The sequence below is a fragment of the Talpa occidentalis genome, unplaced genomic scaffold (genome assembly GCF_014898055.3).
Source record: "Talpa occidentalis isolate TD23 unplaced genomic scaffold, MPIMG_talOcc4v2.1 talOcc4.2, whole genome shotgun sequence".
NCBI classification, from domain to species: domain Eukaryota; kingdom Metazoa; phylum Chordata; class Mammalia; order Eulipotyphla; family Talpidae; genus Talpa; species Talpa occidentalis.
Window position 1 is genome coordinate 7,929,268 of NW_023602073.1, and position 15,043 is coordinate 7,944,310.

At 41.9% G+C, this 15,043-nt stretch overlaps 1 protein-coding gene across 2 annotated transcripts in view; it reads left to right on the top strand.

The window, feature by feature from the left end:
• Positions 1–15,043, top strand: part of KDM1B (lysine demethylase 1B) — a 54,439-nt gene that overhangs the window by 19,564 nt on the left and 19,832 nt on the right. The window contains exons 9-14 of one of the 2 annotated variants that reach the window (XM_037518915.2): positions 2,305–2,509; positions 5,232–5,416; positions 9,413–9,589; positions 9,938–10,012; positions 13,096–13,233; positions 14,162–14,333. In XM_037518915.2, coding sequence (XP_037374812.1) covers positions 2,305–2,509; positions 5,232–5,416; positions 9,413–9,589; positions 9,938–10,012; positions 13,096–13,233; positions 14,162–14,333 — 952 coding nt within the window. The remainder of the gene's footprint in view (positions 1–2,304; positions 2,510–5,231; positions 5,417–9,412; positions 9,590–9,937; positions 10,013–13,095; positions 13,234–14,161; positions 14,334–15,043) is intronic. The other variant, XM_037518916.2, reaches the window with a different exon arrangement.

Here is a 15,043-nt window from a genome sequence, read left to right on the forward strand (position 1 = left end):
CCAATAATAGTGAATTTAGGGCATTCTCTACTCCAGTGTGACCTCGTCTTAGCAAATTATATCTGCAGGCAGCTCCCCAGCTCTCCTGTCCTGTGACTATACAGGTGTCTCTCTTTTTCTTTCTCATCCTAATAAACGCATCCTTTTAAAATGTAAAACAAAAACAAGAAAACAAATTAACATCTGCAAAGACAATACCTCATTCTTCCAAATGAGGTCACATTTGGGGAGATGCCACAGAACCTAGTGGAGTGGGTATTTCATTACATAAGGTGACAGATTGACTGGATCAAGTATGATTTCTTCAGTGATAAGTCAAAGGGGAGAGTGGGATTTGGGGGGCATATGGACAGAATGATAGCCAGGTAAGTGAGGGTGATAGCCAGAAAGAGTGAGGGTGCTCATGTACCAGAGAAATGCTAGTTCATTAGCCATCCTTCAAGCTCCTCATCTTCATGCCAGTGGCAGATACAGCAGGAGTGGAGGGCCGGGCTGTCTTGGATCCTGACTCAACTTACAGTACCACTGTGTGACCCAAGAGGTTGAAGAGAATGAATGGGAAGAGCTGGGGTTCATGCTTTTTAAGACACCTAGATCTGACCTCTATATGACGCATTTGGGTCAGCATCTGGGCACTCAATTTTTTTCTTTCCTTGTTGGCTGAATTAGGGAGTCCTAGGGGGCAGTCTGGGGGTGCCCAGGAAGGGACTGAGATGTCCCTCTTTGGTATAGCTCAGGCTGGGCAAGGGAGCCAAACCCCCAAAAAGTCTTGAGAACAAAGATTTGCAGACTGCCCAGGGGCCAGCAAAGACATGAATGTGTGTAGCAGCCTATAAGGGGTGCTGGGGCTTGTAGTAAGATGAAAAATGCAGGCCCCAGATTTGGATCAAATACAGCTCCAGGGCCTCCCCTGGCGGTGCAGCAGTTGAGCGCAGCACTGTGAAGCTGTCTGCAGCCTCTGAAATGCTGGTTCGATCCCGGCCGGCCGGCGAGGGGTCCCACATGGCATGGCAGACCTCTCCTGTTTCGCCCGCTGCGCCCCTCAGCAGTGTATTTCATCAGTCTGCCTGTTCTGCTTCCCACTCTGTCTCTGGTGATTCCTCTCACCCTCCTGCGCATCTGGTCTGTACCCTGGTTCTTGTATAAGAAAAATAAAATATATAAATCTTAAAAAAAAAAAGAAACTTTAAAAAAAAAAATGCAGTTCCAAATTGGATTTGCCCTGTAGATCTGGAGTTCACAAACCTCTGCTGATGGCAAGTGGCATTTGCATAGAGCCTGGAGAAGTAACACCAGGGCTCAAGGTTCTGCTCTATCAGATTCCGAGAATTCTTGGAGTGTATGTTCAAGATCATGTTTCAAAAGGCTGTCTAACAAAGCATTTGATCAGTTTTGCTTTAGAAGCCAAGTCAATTTTATTTTTATTGTGATAGTCATCCCGGGGAGACTGATCCAGTGAGTCCCTGTGCTAAATGACCTCTGGAATATGGTTACATATTTTTTTTTAAAGATTTATTTATTCATGCATACAAGAACCAGGGTACAGGCTAGTTGTGTGGGAGGGTGAGAGGATTCACCAGAGACAGAGTAGGGAACAGAACAGGCAGACTGACTGAAATACACTGCAGAGGGGAGCAGCGGGCGAGACAGGAGAGGTATGCCACGCCTTGTGGGTATCTCCTCAGCCGGCCAGGATCGAACCCGCACTGCAGAGGCTGCAGACAGCTTCACAGCACTGTGTTCAACCCATTGTGCCACCGGGGAGGCCCTGATCACATATTTTAAGATTGAAAACAGTGTTTTTGTTCAGTTACCACATTTAGCATCTTATTTTGATCGTTGTCATTTTTCCTCTGGAAGTTTTTTAGGTAACCACTGGCAGAAAGCATTAACACTTGACTGCTACTTAGGGGGAATTATGCTTTATGCTTAGGGTTTGTGCTTTATGCTTTAGATCCTAGGTTTAAAAAAAAAGTATGTATGTGGGAGTGGATGGGAAAAGATTACTGGGCAGAATGAAGTTTCTCACGTCAGACTTAAACAGAAGCTTGCAATATAGTCATTGGCTGCTGCATAAGACTTAGCTGGTGGCCTGGGATTTAGGAGAGGGGCCTTCTATCTGCATAAGAAGCCCTCCAGATACCCCTCCAGGTATCACCAGCTGCTTTTGTTCTGAGCGTGCAGCACCCAGATAAAAGGTTTACAGGGTGCAAGAAGGCAGAGCAGAAGCGCCAAGGATGAATGACGTGAAGGGATCAGCAGCATCTGCAGCTACACTTGTGGTCTTGCTCTGTCCCGTTTCAGAGAGTGTCAGAAGTTTCCAACCACTGGTGGCACTCCATGCTTATCCTACCTCCTTTGCTGAAAGACAGCGTGGCAGCGCCCCTGCTGTGTGCCTACTACCCCGACTGCGTTGGTATGAGCCCCTCCTGCACTAGCACGCACCGCGCCGCCAGCACCACCAGCCCTGGGAAGCTGGACCACTCCAAGGCAGTCCCCTCCGTGTTGGGTAAGAGCGATCCCCAATGACCCGCTTCCCTCTCCCCCACACTGTGGAAATGCATTGAGTCTGGGGGGGGGCTGCATATTTTTTCAATATGTGCAGCATGATATAGAGCACCTCATTATTTCATGGATTTGGTTTTACCATTGACCTTAAACAAGACAGGTTTGAACTGCACGGGTCCATGTAGATGTGGATTTTCTCCTAAACTTGTGGTCTCGATAAACACAGTGCAGTAAATTTTCTTTTCCCTATGATTTTCTTTTCTGTGGCACACTTAACTGTAATAATACGGTACTTAATACATAGAACATACAAAGTATGTTAATTGACCATTTATGTTATTTATAAGGTTTCTGGTCAACAAAAGGCGATTGTAGTTGAATTTGGGGGGAGTCAACAATTACATGCAATTTTCAACTGTTGCAGAGGGTTTCTATACTGCCAGGGGATTCAACTCGTGCTGTACTGGCTACAGGTAGCTTCACAGTACTGCGTCTTAACCCCTTGTGCCACCAGGGAGGCCTCTGTCGGTGCTTATTTGAAAGGGCTACATCATATGATGCTGCTGTAAACTTTGACTCTTCATACAGTCCTATGTTTTCCTCCCTGAGTCTTTCTGCTTCTGATTATGCTACTGATCATCTCAGGAAAATGGCTACCCTTGAAAAGCAAAATTAAACTTCAAGTCCCAACAGGCACACTGTTGTCTTTTTGTTTTAAAGGAATCCTAAAAATTCGACATCATAATTTTTGGTGTAGAAGCAAGAATTCTAGATTTTCTCCTTCCTGCACACTCACAAAATTTACTTTTTTAAAAAAAAGATTTATTTATGCATGTAAGAACTGGGATGTAAGCCATAGGTGTGGGGAGTGAGAGGATTCACCAGAGAGAGTAGGGAGCAGAACAGACAGATCAACGGAAATGCACTGCTCGGGGGAGCAGCGGGCGAGACAGGAGAGGTCTGCTGTGCCATATGTGGACAGCCAGGGAGGAATCGAACTCATGCTACAGTGGCTGGCAATGCCTTGATAGCGTTGTGTCTTTAATCCCAGTGCCACCAGTGTCCACAAAATTTACTTTTGATGGTACAGATTTTGATATTATGGCCCCGTTAAGTTTTTTAATTAATAACACTGCGTCCACTAAAAATATAGATGTTGTAGAAATCAATACTGAGGTGATAAATCCTAGTGTTGTTGAAAGTGGAATAAAATAGGCACTTGAGTACTAGTAGCAGGCATGCATATTTATGAAGGACAATTTGGTGAATCAAAACCTTAACAGAGATAACCCTTTGACCTTAGAAATTTATCCTAAATAAATGACCAAAGTAAATTATCAAAAGTAAGTATAAAGAATTATGTGCAAAGAAATTTATGTATCATTATTTGCATTAGTGAAGTGATTTGATGATATTTAAATGCCCAGCTATAGGGGAATGGCTAAATAAGTAATAAATTATTATGAGTTCACTGAAACCCTATTTCATGACATGGGACACTGAATATTATTGTTTTTATTCTTGTAAATATTAAAAAGCAAGTTAGAAAACAGCATTTTTATAACATTTTTCTGGCTTTATAAAAACAAATGTCTATTATATTAATAGCCTCTATTCATAAAAACAGAACTAAGGCTGGACCGTGTCTCTACACGTTTCCCCACTACTCAAGGATTACCAGGGATTAATGATTATTATTTACTCCTGTGAACCTATTCATTTTATAGCAAGAAAATTTCCAATAAAAATTTCTTTTGGGCCTCCCTGGTGGCGCAAGGGGTTAAGATGCAACCTACGAAGCTCTCCACAGCCAATGCAGCATGAGTTTGATCCCTGGCCAGGGAGCTACCCACATGGCACAGCAGACCTCTCCTGACTCACCCGCTGCTCCCCTCAGCAGTGTATTTCATCAGTCTGCCTGCTCTGTTCCCCACTCTGTCTCTGGTGAGTCCTCTCACCCACCCCCCTGCATCTCTGGCCTGTACCCCAGCTCTTGTATACATAAATAAATAAATCTTAAAAAAAAAATTTCATTTAAGGGGGCCTCCCTGGTGGCTCAAAGGGTTAAGCACTGCACTATGAAGCAATCCGTAGCCTCTGCAGCATGAGCTCTATCCCCAGCCAGCGAGGAAGCTACCTACATGGTGCAGCAGACCTCTCCTGTCGTGCCTGTTGCTCCCCTCAGCAGTGTATTTCTGTTCCCCACTCTGTCTCTGGTGAATCCTCTCACCCACCAAACCTCTGGCCTGTACCCCGCTTCTTGTATGCATAAATAAATAAATCTTTAAAAAAATTGCTTTTAAAATACATTTCCATGTGGATTTGGGGTTCAGTGAGTGTAGAGTTGCAGTCTTGGAAGAGGGAGAAAGTCTGGAATATGTACAAGTCGCAAATCTGTTACAGAACAGTGTGAATATACAGAACCAACTGAACCATCCACTTAAGCATGGTTAAGACTGTAAATGTCAGGGTATGTGTGTTTTTTTTAAACCACAATGAAAATTGAAAAGATACTCCATACCAGAAAAATTACATTTGTGAGGAAAGAATGGGGGACGTATTGGTTTGATTCATGCACATTTTGTCATACTGGTTGGAGAAGGATTTATGTAGGATCAACTGTGGAGTTTGTTTACACTCCTTCTTGGCTTGTTCTTTTCTTGACTTCTCTTGGGTTTGAAAGTTCCAGCTGGTAGCATTCCCTGTTCGTGTCTCTTTGTCAGTTCCAGGCATGAACCGCTACTTCCAGCCTTTCTACCAGCCCAATGAGTGTGGCAAAGCCCTGTGTGTGAGGCCAGACGTGATGGAGCTGGATGAGCTCTATGAGTTCCCCGAGTATTCACGGGACCCCACCATGTACCTAGCTTTGAGGAACCTCATCCTGGCCTTGTGGCATACGAACTGCAAAGTAAGTGTGATCTTGGGGTTTATCGGAAATCATATACTTGGTCATCTTGTTACGGGGACCATCTGCATGGCCAACATAAGTATTTCTCATCCATTTGATCTGCATCCACAGTCTGGCTCACAGCTCCCAAGCCTCGGAACCTCTAAGTATAGAAAGTGTTAAAGTTGTCTTTCATTGCTGTGTTACTGAAAGTCTCTTTTGGAAATACCTTTGTGGATGAGAGCAGGTTGCCTTGGAAACCAGCTTGCATAGAGGATATAACTTTTCATCCCGCCCCTTTGACTTTCAGGGAGGAGCCAGGGACTGGAGGCTACTTAGTTGCCAGCTGCTGATGAGTTAATCCATCATACCTATGAAATGTAACCTCTGTAGGGCCTCCCCGGTGGCGCAGCGGTTGAGCACTGGGTTGCAAAGCTGCCCACAGCCTCTGCAGCGCCTGTTCGATCCCAGCTGCCGGGCAAGGGTCCCACATGGTGCGCAGACCTCTCCTGCCGCCTGCTGCTCCCTCAGCAGTGTATTTCGTCAGTCTGCCTGTTCTGCTCCCCGCTCTGGCTCTGGTGAATTTTCTCACTCTCCCGCGCTTCTGACTGTACCCAGTGCTTGTATAAATAAAAAATAAATTTAAAAAATAATTATGAAAAAAAAAAAAGAAAGAAATGTAACCTCTGTAAACACCCAAGAGGAGGGGGCTGCAGAGGTTTGGGGGGTTGGTGAATATGGAAATTTGGAGAGGATCTCAAGTCTGGACAGGGCATAACTGTGCCTCGCCTTTCCTCCATGCCTTGCTCTATGCGTCTTTTCTAATTGGTGGTTAATTCATAGCTTTCGTATCCTTTGTAATAAATCGGAGGTCTTGTGAGTAAATGTGCTATCATGTGCTGTCCTAGCAAATTAATTGAACTTGAGGAGGGTGTCTTGGGAATCTCTGATTTATGACACAGATTATCTGGGGCGAGGACAGCATGGGTGTCTGAGAAGAGGGTCAGAACCTCCCAGCTGTAGCCAGTTGGTCAGAAGCCTGGGTGCAGGCAGCCTGGACTTGAGGTAGAAGGTGGACTCCAGGGACTGAGCCCTTGACCAAGAGACTCTGGTGCTCTGTCTGGGTCAGTGGTGTCAGAATAGAGTTCAGTTCTTGGACACCCTTCTGGGTTGCTTGTAGGCATGAGCAGCCCAGCCCACACCCCTGTTTCAGTTGGTTCAAGAACAAGAACACCAGTGGACATGAAGTCAATGACGGTGTGTTAGGACCAGTCATGGACAGAGGCTTGTCTGAAAGAGGAGCTTTTTACTGTGGATGGAATCTTCAGACCAGGGTTCTCCACCTCAGCACCACTGAAATTTGGGGGGTTTATTCTTAAGGTGGGCACTGTGTTGTGTATGTTAGCATGTTTTGTGGCATCCCTGGCTTCCACCCCCTGGTTGCCAGTAGCACCTCCCATTGTGACAACCAAAATGTCCAGATACTCCTTGCTGAGCACTTCCACTATCGACCGTATATGATCAGAATTCTTGGCTCTCTGCTGAGTGTAAGGTAGAAAGTTTGGTTTCAAGAGTTCTAATGGCAATGCCAGGAGCAAAACTAAAAAGTACTAAAGAATGGACCGTAAACCCCTTGAGGAAAGGGATTCCTATTCTGCACTACACAACTAAAAACAAGACTTTATTCTCTGTTGGAACAAATAAATGTTAAGGACCTCGCACAGTACCCACTTTGAAAGGAATAAAGATAAATTGGGGGTAAAGATGGGAACATGAGCTTCTATTTAAACAGAGGCCACCTGATCTTAATATTTTTCTGATTTTTCAATGTCTTCAATTATTTCAATGACTGTCAAGTGCAGAATATTTTATAAGTGTGCCAAAATAATCTTTATTCAATATATTCTTTAAAAAATAAATAAAAGGGAAGGAAGGAAGGAAAGAAAAGGGAATTTTAGTTTCATCTTGGTATTTCACCGGAAATACCAGGATGAGATGACTTGAACAAATTGTAACTATTAATGTGGTTTATATGAATTATACCCAGGTGATTAGGTTGGGTAAGGTAGAATACGTGTTTAAGTCTTCCCTAAAAGACCTGAGGGTTGATGCTCAGTAAGCATTTGCTGAACTCAGCAAAAGTGTGGTCAGAATTTCCAATAAGCTGTAAAGATACTCCTTACTGAATCAGCCTCAGAGGGATTTTTCTCACAATTCTTTTTATTGGATTTTGAAATTTCTGGCCAAGAATCTTATTTTTAAAATCTCCAATTTGTCAGCTTGGACGCATTTTAATTTTAGTAAGAAAATAATACATATAATATATATACATATATATACATAACATTTATAATATTCTAGTAGAAAACACAAAAATATTTGCTTTCAAAGAGTCAAAGACTTTGAAAGATTTCCTTTTAATTGAGGTAACATTGGTTTGCAACACTGTGATGTAGAGGTTTAGTCACCACACCACACCCACCACCAAGGCGCCCACAATTCTCCACCATAACCCATTATGTCCCCTCCCTACTTGGCTCTCCATGCTCCCCATCCTGCTCTGGTAGCCTCAATTCTACAGTCAGACTTCTAGGGTTTGCTATTGGTTTAGTTTTGTCTAATGTTTGGTTTATTTTTGTATATTGCACATGTAAGTGACAACATCCAGTATTTTGTCTTTCTCCTTCTACTTTATTTTACTTCCATTATCCTTTCCAGTTCTACCCATGTAATCAGAAATGGCGAGAGGTCATCTCTTTTTCCAGCTAAGTAGTATTGCATTCTGTATAGACCACATCTTCATCCATTCATCTGTCTTTGAGCACTTAGGTTATTTCCATAACTTGGCTATTGTGTGTAGCCCTTCAATATATGTACATGTCCATATACTTTGTTCATTGCAGCACTGTTTACAGAATATGTGTGTGTGTGTGTATGTGTGTATGTACCTTCAGTTTAGTGTTTTTGCATTCTTTGGGTAGGAGTGAAATGGCTGGATCTTATTCTAGATCTATGAAATGGTTTTTCTTAAACTTCACCAATACAAATTTTTGACCTGCAGCAATCCAAGTCCACAATGTATGTGTTGTTTGTTGAATACCTCAAGTTGATCTTCATCGTCCTGTGTTTGATCAGGATCTCGTGGAACTGGGGGTTGATGACAAGTAGATGAGGGGCCTGGAGTGGGGACCCCTCCCCTACCTGTTCTGACTTCACAGCACTGGGCCCAGGCAATGATTTGCCCCACATAGCAGTCAGTGTGGACCAGTGTGGATCCTACATGATAAAATACAAAGTGGTGTAGTCTCCTGTTGATGCTTTCTTCTTTTTTTTCCTTCACCAGGCAAACTTCCCTTTTATATGTTAGTGATAAATGATAGATTTGAATTACCCTGAGAGGTTTTTTTTTGGTAGTAAAATATTCACTTCAACTGAGTAAATTTTTATCATTTTAACCATTGGGAATGTGCAAGTCAGAGGCATTAAATATATATGCAACGTCGTATAACCATCCAGCTATCTAGTTCCAGAACATCTTCATTACCCCAAAAGGAAACCCCACACCCAGTAAGCAGTGACTCCCTTTTCCTTTCCTCACCGAATGTTCTCGAAACTTCTAATTGGCTTTCTCTGTTGACTCATCTGTTACTGGCATTTCATGGAAGTGGGATCATACAACGTGTGGACGCTTGTGACCAGCTTCTTCACTCTGCTTGTCAAGGTTGTCCATGTGGTGGCATGGATCAGGACTTCCCCTCTTTTTATGGGCGAATCATGTTCCCTGTATCCACGATTGGCGTGTCTGTTTGCCCACGGATGGACACGTGGACAGTTTCCACTATTTGGCTATTGGAGGAGAGCTGCTGAGAATGTTTTGTTTGGACACGTTTCCAGTTCTTTTGGGTGTGTCCTTAGGAATGGAATCGCTCGCTCATCTGGTGATTCTGTTTAGCTTTTCCAGGAAAGGAATTGTTTGGTTTGTTTGTTTTAACAGTGTGGTTTTCTTTCCAACCACAGGAAGCCCTCACGCCTCAGAAATGTGTTCCTCACATCATTGTCCGGGGTCTCGTGCGCATCCGGTGTGTGCAGGAGGTGGAGAGGATACTTTATTTTATGACGAGGAAAGGTCTCATCAACACAGGGGTTCTCAACGTGGGTGCCGACCAGCGCCTTCTTCCTAAAGATTATCACAATGTAGGTGCCTGCAGCTCCGGCGAGACCACTGCCCGTGGTTGTGATAAATGCTAGTACATCACATTAATAACACTAGTGAGAGCCACATTATCACCATGGAAATTGTAAAGCAAGACTTTTTGCAGAGTATGTGTTTCTCTGGGGAAAAGACTCAAATACTGTTATCCCAACTATTGAGAGTTTACTTAATCTAGGTACGTTCCCATTCTGTAGGAGAATAACTTTCTATGGACATTAAGCAAACGTTGATGAGTTAGCATTATGGGAAGTTAGAACCTTCCAGAACAACTGAAAGAGAACATTGATTTCATGGCTCTAATTAGATTTTTTGTTTTTTTGTTTGTTTAGAAATCGGTCATCATTATTGGGGCTGGTCCAGCAGGATTAGCAGCTGCTAGACAACTGCATAACTTTGGAATTAAGGTAAGATTTTTGGGACATGGAAGCGGAAACAGATGGTTAACTGCTCCATTGTTCCAAATATTATAAGACTTAAAGAATCCTGATTTTAGTGAAGAATGCTAAATAAATTATGTCTCTATGTCTTGGTAGTCAATCCTAGAAAAGACACAAAATTCGAAATTGGCTTAGTTAAAGAAAGTAGTGGAAAATGGAATATTCCCATAGCTTTGGAGAGAGTTTCTAATTTGAGTGAGAAGTCAGAGCAGATTCTTGGTATTCAAGCAGAAATGCTTGACAGGTTGTCACTGGCACAACAGAAGGGGCAAGAGCCCTTGAAGCTGCAATTGTTTGAGACAATAAATTGCAGCTTGGAAATCCACCATATTTGTCGCACAAAAATTTCTGAAATACCCAGTTAAATTCTCATGTTTTGAAATCCTATTTCAAATTTTCATATCAAAGACTTGCTTGGAATCTTACTCTGGAAAACAAATAGCTTTGCTTTTGGAAACAAGCTCAAATTAGCTAATCATTGGTTGAGACATTATTAGATGACTATTAGGTAAACTACCTGTTTCAGATAGCCTGCTTCTCCAAGGAAGCATTTTTTTTCCTTATCTAGTATGTTGCCTTATTCCAGTTGTTCAAAATTAGCTGATTAGATACTGTGATCCCCCCAAAATGTTGCGATTCAGTATCTCACTTATGTTAGACTCATACTAATCATCCACTAGGTGGTTTGTGATTTCCTAGGTCTGAAATATTTCTCCACTTGAAAAACTTATTTTGTAGAGAATTGATTTTCAGTTAAACCAAACATGTAAATCAATTTGATAGACTTGAGTTAGTCTTTTCACTATTTTCTATCTGGCTAAAAGAAATGACAACTCTTATTCATGATCTTTTCTCTGCTGGAAGAGTTCAGAGATGAGAAACGTTGGTATTTGAGAGGTTTTTATCTGGATTGCATGGAAGACCTAAGTCTTGGATTACATTATATTGCTGGCCAAATGGAAGAATCTGAGTTGGATCCAGGAAGTTTGTTTATATTGTGAAATACCTTCTTCGTAACATTAAGCTATGGGGTGTTTCAATCAATCATTTAGTTATTTCTGTATTAGAAATTAGGGTTAAGGTGTCTTGTTTTTTACTTGGCAAACCAACAGATCATTTTAAGAGGAGATGATTAATATCCAAAGCCTAGGGGGAGTGGTACCCTTCCTCTTGCACTAAAAACAATCTAGAAATGGACGGTTCTGTTCATGTGAAGGCAGAGAAAGAAAATGGGAGGATATAACCACAAGTAGCCTTCCTGGTTGGAGATTCTGAAGAATATAGGTCTACGGAAGGAAAATATCCACAGGACCCTTATTGTTCTTCCCTTATTCTTTCTGAGTGACAAGGGAGACCCCCCCAGAACCCTCACTCCTCTGGTGGTCGTGACATAGATTTTTCTGAGTACCTGAGAGAACCTGTTGAGCAGTGGGAAAGAGAGCTTTCAGCGCTCCAGAGAGGAAATGACCAGCTGTGCACAGAACAGGGCTCCTGTAACCAGTTAATGTTGCCCAGGGCAGTGCAGAGACCCCAGGTCCCCAGCCTGGCTAGTGACAGCAGCTCTTCTTCTGCCAGCACGAGGGACTTGGTAAAAGAGTCTAATGGAAGTGCCTCCCTGGTGGCGAAAGGGGTTAATAAGTCACAGTACTGTGAGGCTATCAGCAGCCATTGCAGCAGGAGTTCGAGTCCCGGCTGGCCAGGGAGCTACCCACATGGCACAACAGACCTCTCCTGTCTCGCCCACTGTTCCCCTCAGCAGTGTATTTCAGTAGATCTACCTGTTCTGCTCCCCACTCTGTCTCTGGTGAATCCTCTCACCCCCCACACCTCTGGCTTACACCCCACTTCTTGTATGCATAAATAAATAAATCTTTTTTAAAAATAAATAAATAAGAGTCCAGTGGAAGACCAGCTTGTCAGACCAAGCCCATGAGGTCTGTTTTAGATAGGCTGCCGTAGGATTCAAGAAAAAATAATAGTTATACCTTAGGGAATAATATAATATCTTAGGGATTTAAAAAAAAAAAGTTATATCTTAGGGAATTATATAATATCTTGGGTATTTAAAAAAATAGTTATATCTTACGGAATAATATAATATTTTAGAGGTTGAAAATAATAGTTATCTTAGGAATAATATATTACCTTCGGGATTTAAAAATAATAATAGTTATCGCTTAGGGAATAATGTATTACCTTAGGAATTTAAAAAAATAGTAATTACCTCAGGAAATAATAAATCTTAGGAATTTAAGAAAACAGTTATATCTTAGGGAATTAATCTTCGGGAATAATATACTACATCTTAGGGATTTTTAAAAACTGACAGTTATATCTTAGGAAAGTGAAGACCTATTTGCAGTGCTAATGGAATTTTGTGACATACAAAGATATTTCATGGACAAACTCACCTCCTTACCCTAGTTTTTAATAGTGCATTTTTAATTTATAGGGTACTATTTAGTGAAAGCTTTCAACGGACATTTTATGTGTTATTTCATCAACCCTTGTTAGGGATTTCAGAGGAAACAATCTGAGGGATTTCTCCAGCCAGAAGCTCAGTTACTCCGTGCTGGGCCTACATGGATTGACTATTTATTTACTCACTTACTTACTTTTGTATTTGTGTGGAATAACTGGGGTGCAGGCCAGAGGTATAGGGGGTGAGAGGATTCCCCAGAGACAGAGTGGGGAGCAGAACAGGCAGATCTACTGAAATACACTGCTGAGGGGAGCAGCGGGCAAGAGACAGGAGAGATCTGCTGTGCCATGTGGGTCACCTCCTTGCCTGGGGATCAAACTCAGGCCAGGCAGTAGCAGTGATAGTGCTGAGAATTAACCCCTAGGCCAGCAGGGAGGCCCTACATTGATTGTTTTTAACATCTGTTTCCACATCCTGTTCACACTGCCTGCTTTGTCAAGTTGTTTTTCTAGTAACATGACATGTTAATTAAATATGAAGCCTATTTATCTGTGTCATCCTATAGGTGTAATACTGCTGACGGTAAGACAATTTGATCCAATTCAGCATCCCTCATTGTCCTTTTTAGGTGACTATCCTAGAAGCCAAAGACAGAATTGGAGGCCGAGTCTGGGATGATAAATCCTTCAAAGGGGTCACTGTGGGCAGAGGAGCGCAGATTGTCAATGGCTGTGTCAACAACCCAGTAGCGCTCATGTGTGAACAAGTGGGTTTCTTTAAGATTTGTATTGTAGATAAAGAGAAAAGTCTCTGTTTGTGTATAGTATTGATAAGCGACCAGATACTATTATCATCTCCCTAAATGGTTTCCTGCTCCCTCATTCCTTCTAAAAAGTAAATACAAAGATTTCATTTTTCCCTTTCGGAGAAGGTGGCGCTAAATGACTTAAAGGATGTTTTTGTTTTCGTAAGATCATTAGCGAAGTTATGTGTTATTTCTAGGCCACTTGATGAGCTCATAATTTTAGGGTGGCCAGATTTAGCAAATAAAGTACAAGATGCCCAGTTAAATTTAATTTGCAGATAAATAAAAGTTGGTGTTTTTTTGTGGAAGTATGTCCCAAATGTTCCATGTGATATTTTGCATGCACTATTTGGGACATAGGTATATTTTAAAAATTACTCATTGTTTATCTGAGAGTCAAATTTAGCTGGACAATCCTGTCTTCCATCGGGTAACCCTGTCTAGTTTCTTCGAAGACCTTCTAGCCCAAGTCTTTTTTTCTGAAACACTTATTAGCAGTAAATTCAGTGTCCACTTCTGCTGTGAGTGTTTGCGTGTTTGTGTGCTCATTACCTGCGAGTCCACGGAGGAGGTCGAAGGTCAAGGGCGAGGAGAGGCCGTTGCACAGCTAAAGCATCTGAAGCATTAACCAATATTGGCTGCAAAGCTAGAGTGCATGGCTTAGAAAGAAGCAATCGCTGCCACCCTCACATTCTCATCAAATAAGGTCTCATATGTTTCATGCTGTGTTTTCACTGCTTTACTTTGCTGTCATTCACCGTCAAGCCTATTGAGCTTTATTTTTGAGAGATACATTTTCTCCATGAGAGCTCTGTCTAACTTCAGCTGAGAACCTGTAAATATTTTTTCCAGGGAAAATGTTCACCTTCTTATTCTTATTATTTTGAAGCTTGGCATCAGCATGCATAAATTTGGAGAAAGATGTGACTTAATTCAGGAAGGTGGAAGAATAACTGACCCCACTATTGACAAGCGCATGGACTTTCATTTTAATGCTCTCTTGGATGTTGTCTCTGAGTGGAGGAAGGATAAGACTCAGCTGCAAGATGTCCCTTTAGGAGGTATGGGGAGAATGGTGTTCTGGTGGTTCCGTCCGAGTCTCACTGTACCCTAAGGCTGATGAACAGTGACATCATCCAGCCCTGAGGTTGGGTGTATGCAGGGGGGATAGTCCTTATAAGTGTTCCTTTTGGGCTACGAGTTCTCCAGAATTTTCTCCAGAGAGATGCTGAGCTTGCTCAGGGACCCTTATAGGCTTGTGTGCAAACACACACTCACATACACAAATCTTTACATAATAGCTGGTCTTTTAAAAAATGACTTCAATATTTAATTTTCAAACACCCAGAGGAGCTCACTTGCAAGGAACCTGTGATAAGACATGTGTGAACAGTCACCACATAATACCTTTTCTAGTAAGAGTTTCTATATGCCAGGATTTCATTTCAGTTCTTTATTTGGCAGTAGGATAAGGTTTTTGCAGTGTATTTTCTTTAATGAAAGAATATATAGTACAATTTAAGAATTTTTTATGCCACAATCTTTTGACTTTGATATTCAAATGGCACCGCCCCTTACAACAAGTGGAATGTCTAGAATGACTGACTTCCATGGGGGCCCAGCTGCAATTTTAATATTTATTTACATTGATATTGATACATTGATATTAATATTTATTTAACCTACAATTTTATGACCCAAATACATTCACTGAAATTCTTGGAGGCATGTCAGAGTTTTTTAAGCGTGAACATTTGAACTCAATTTGCAA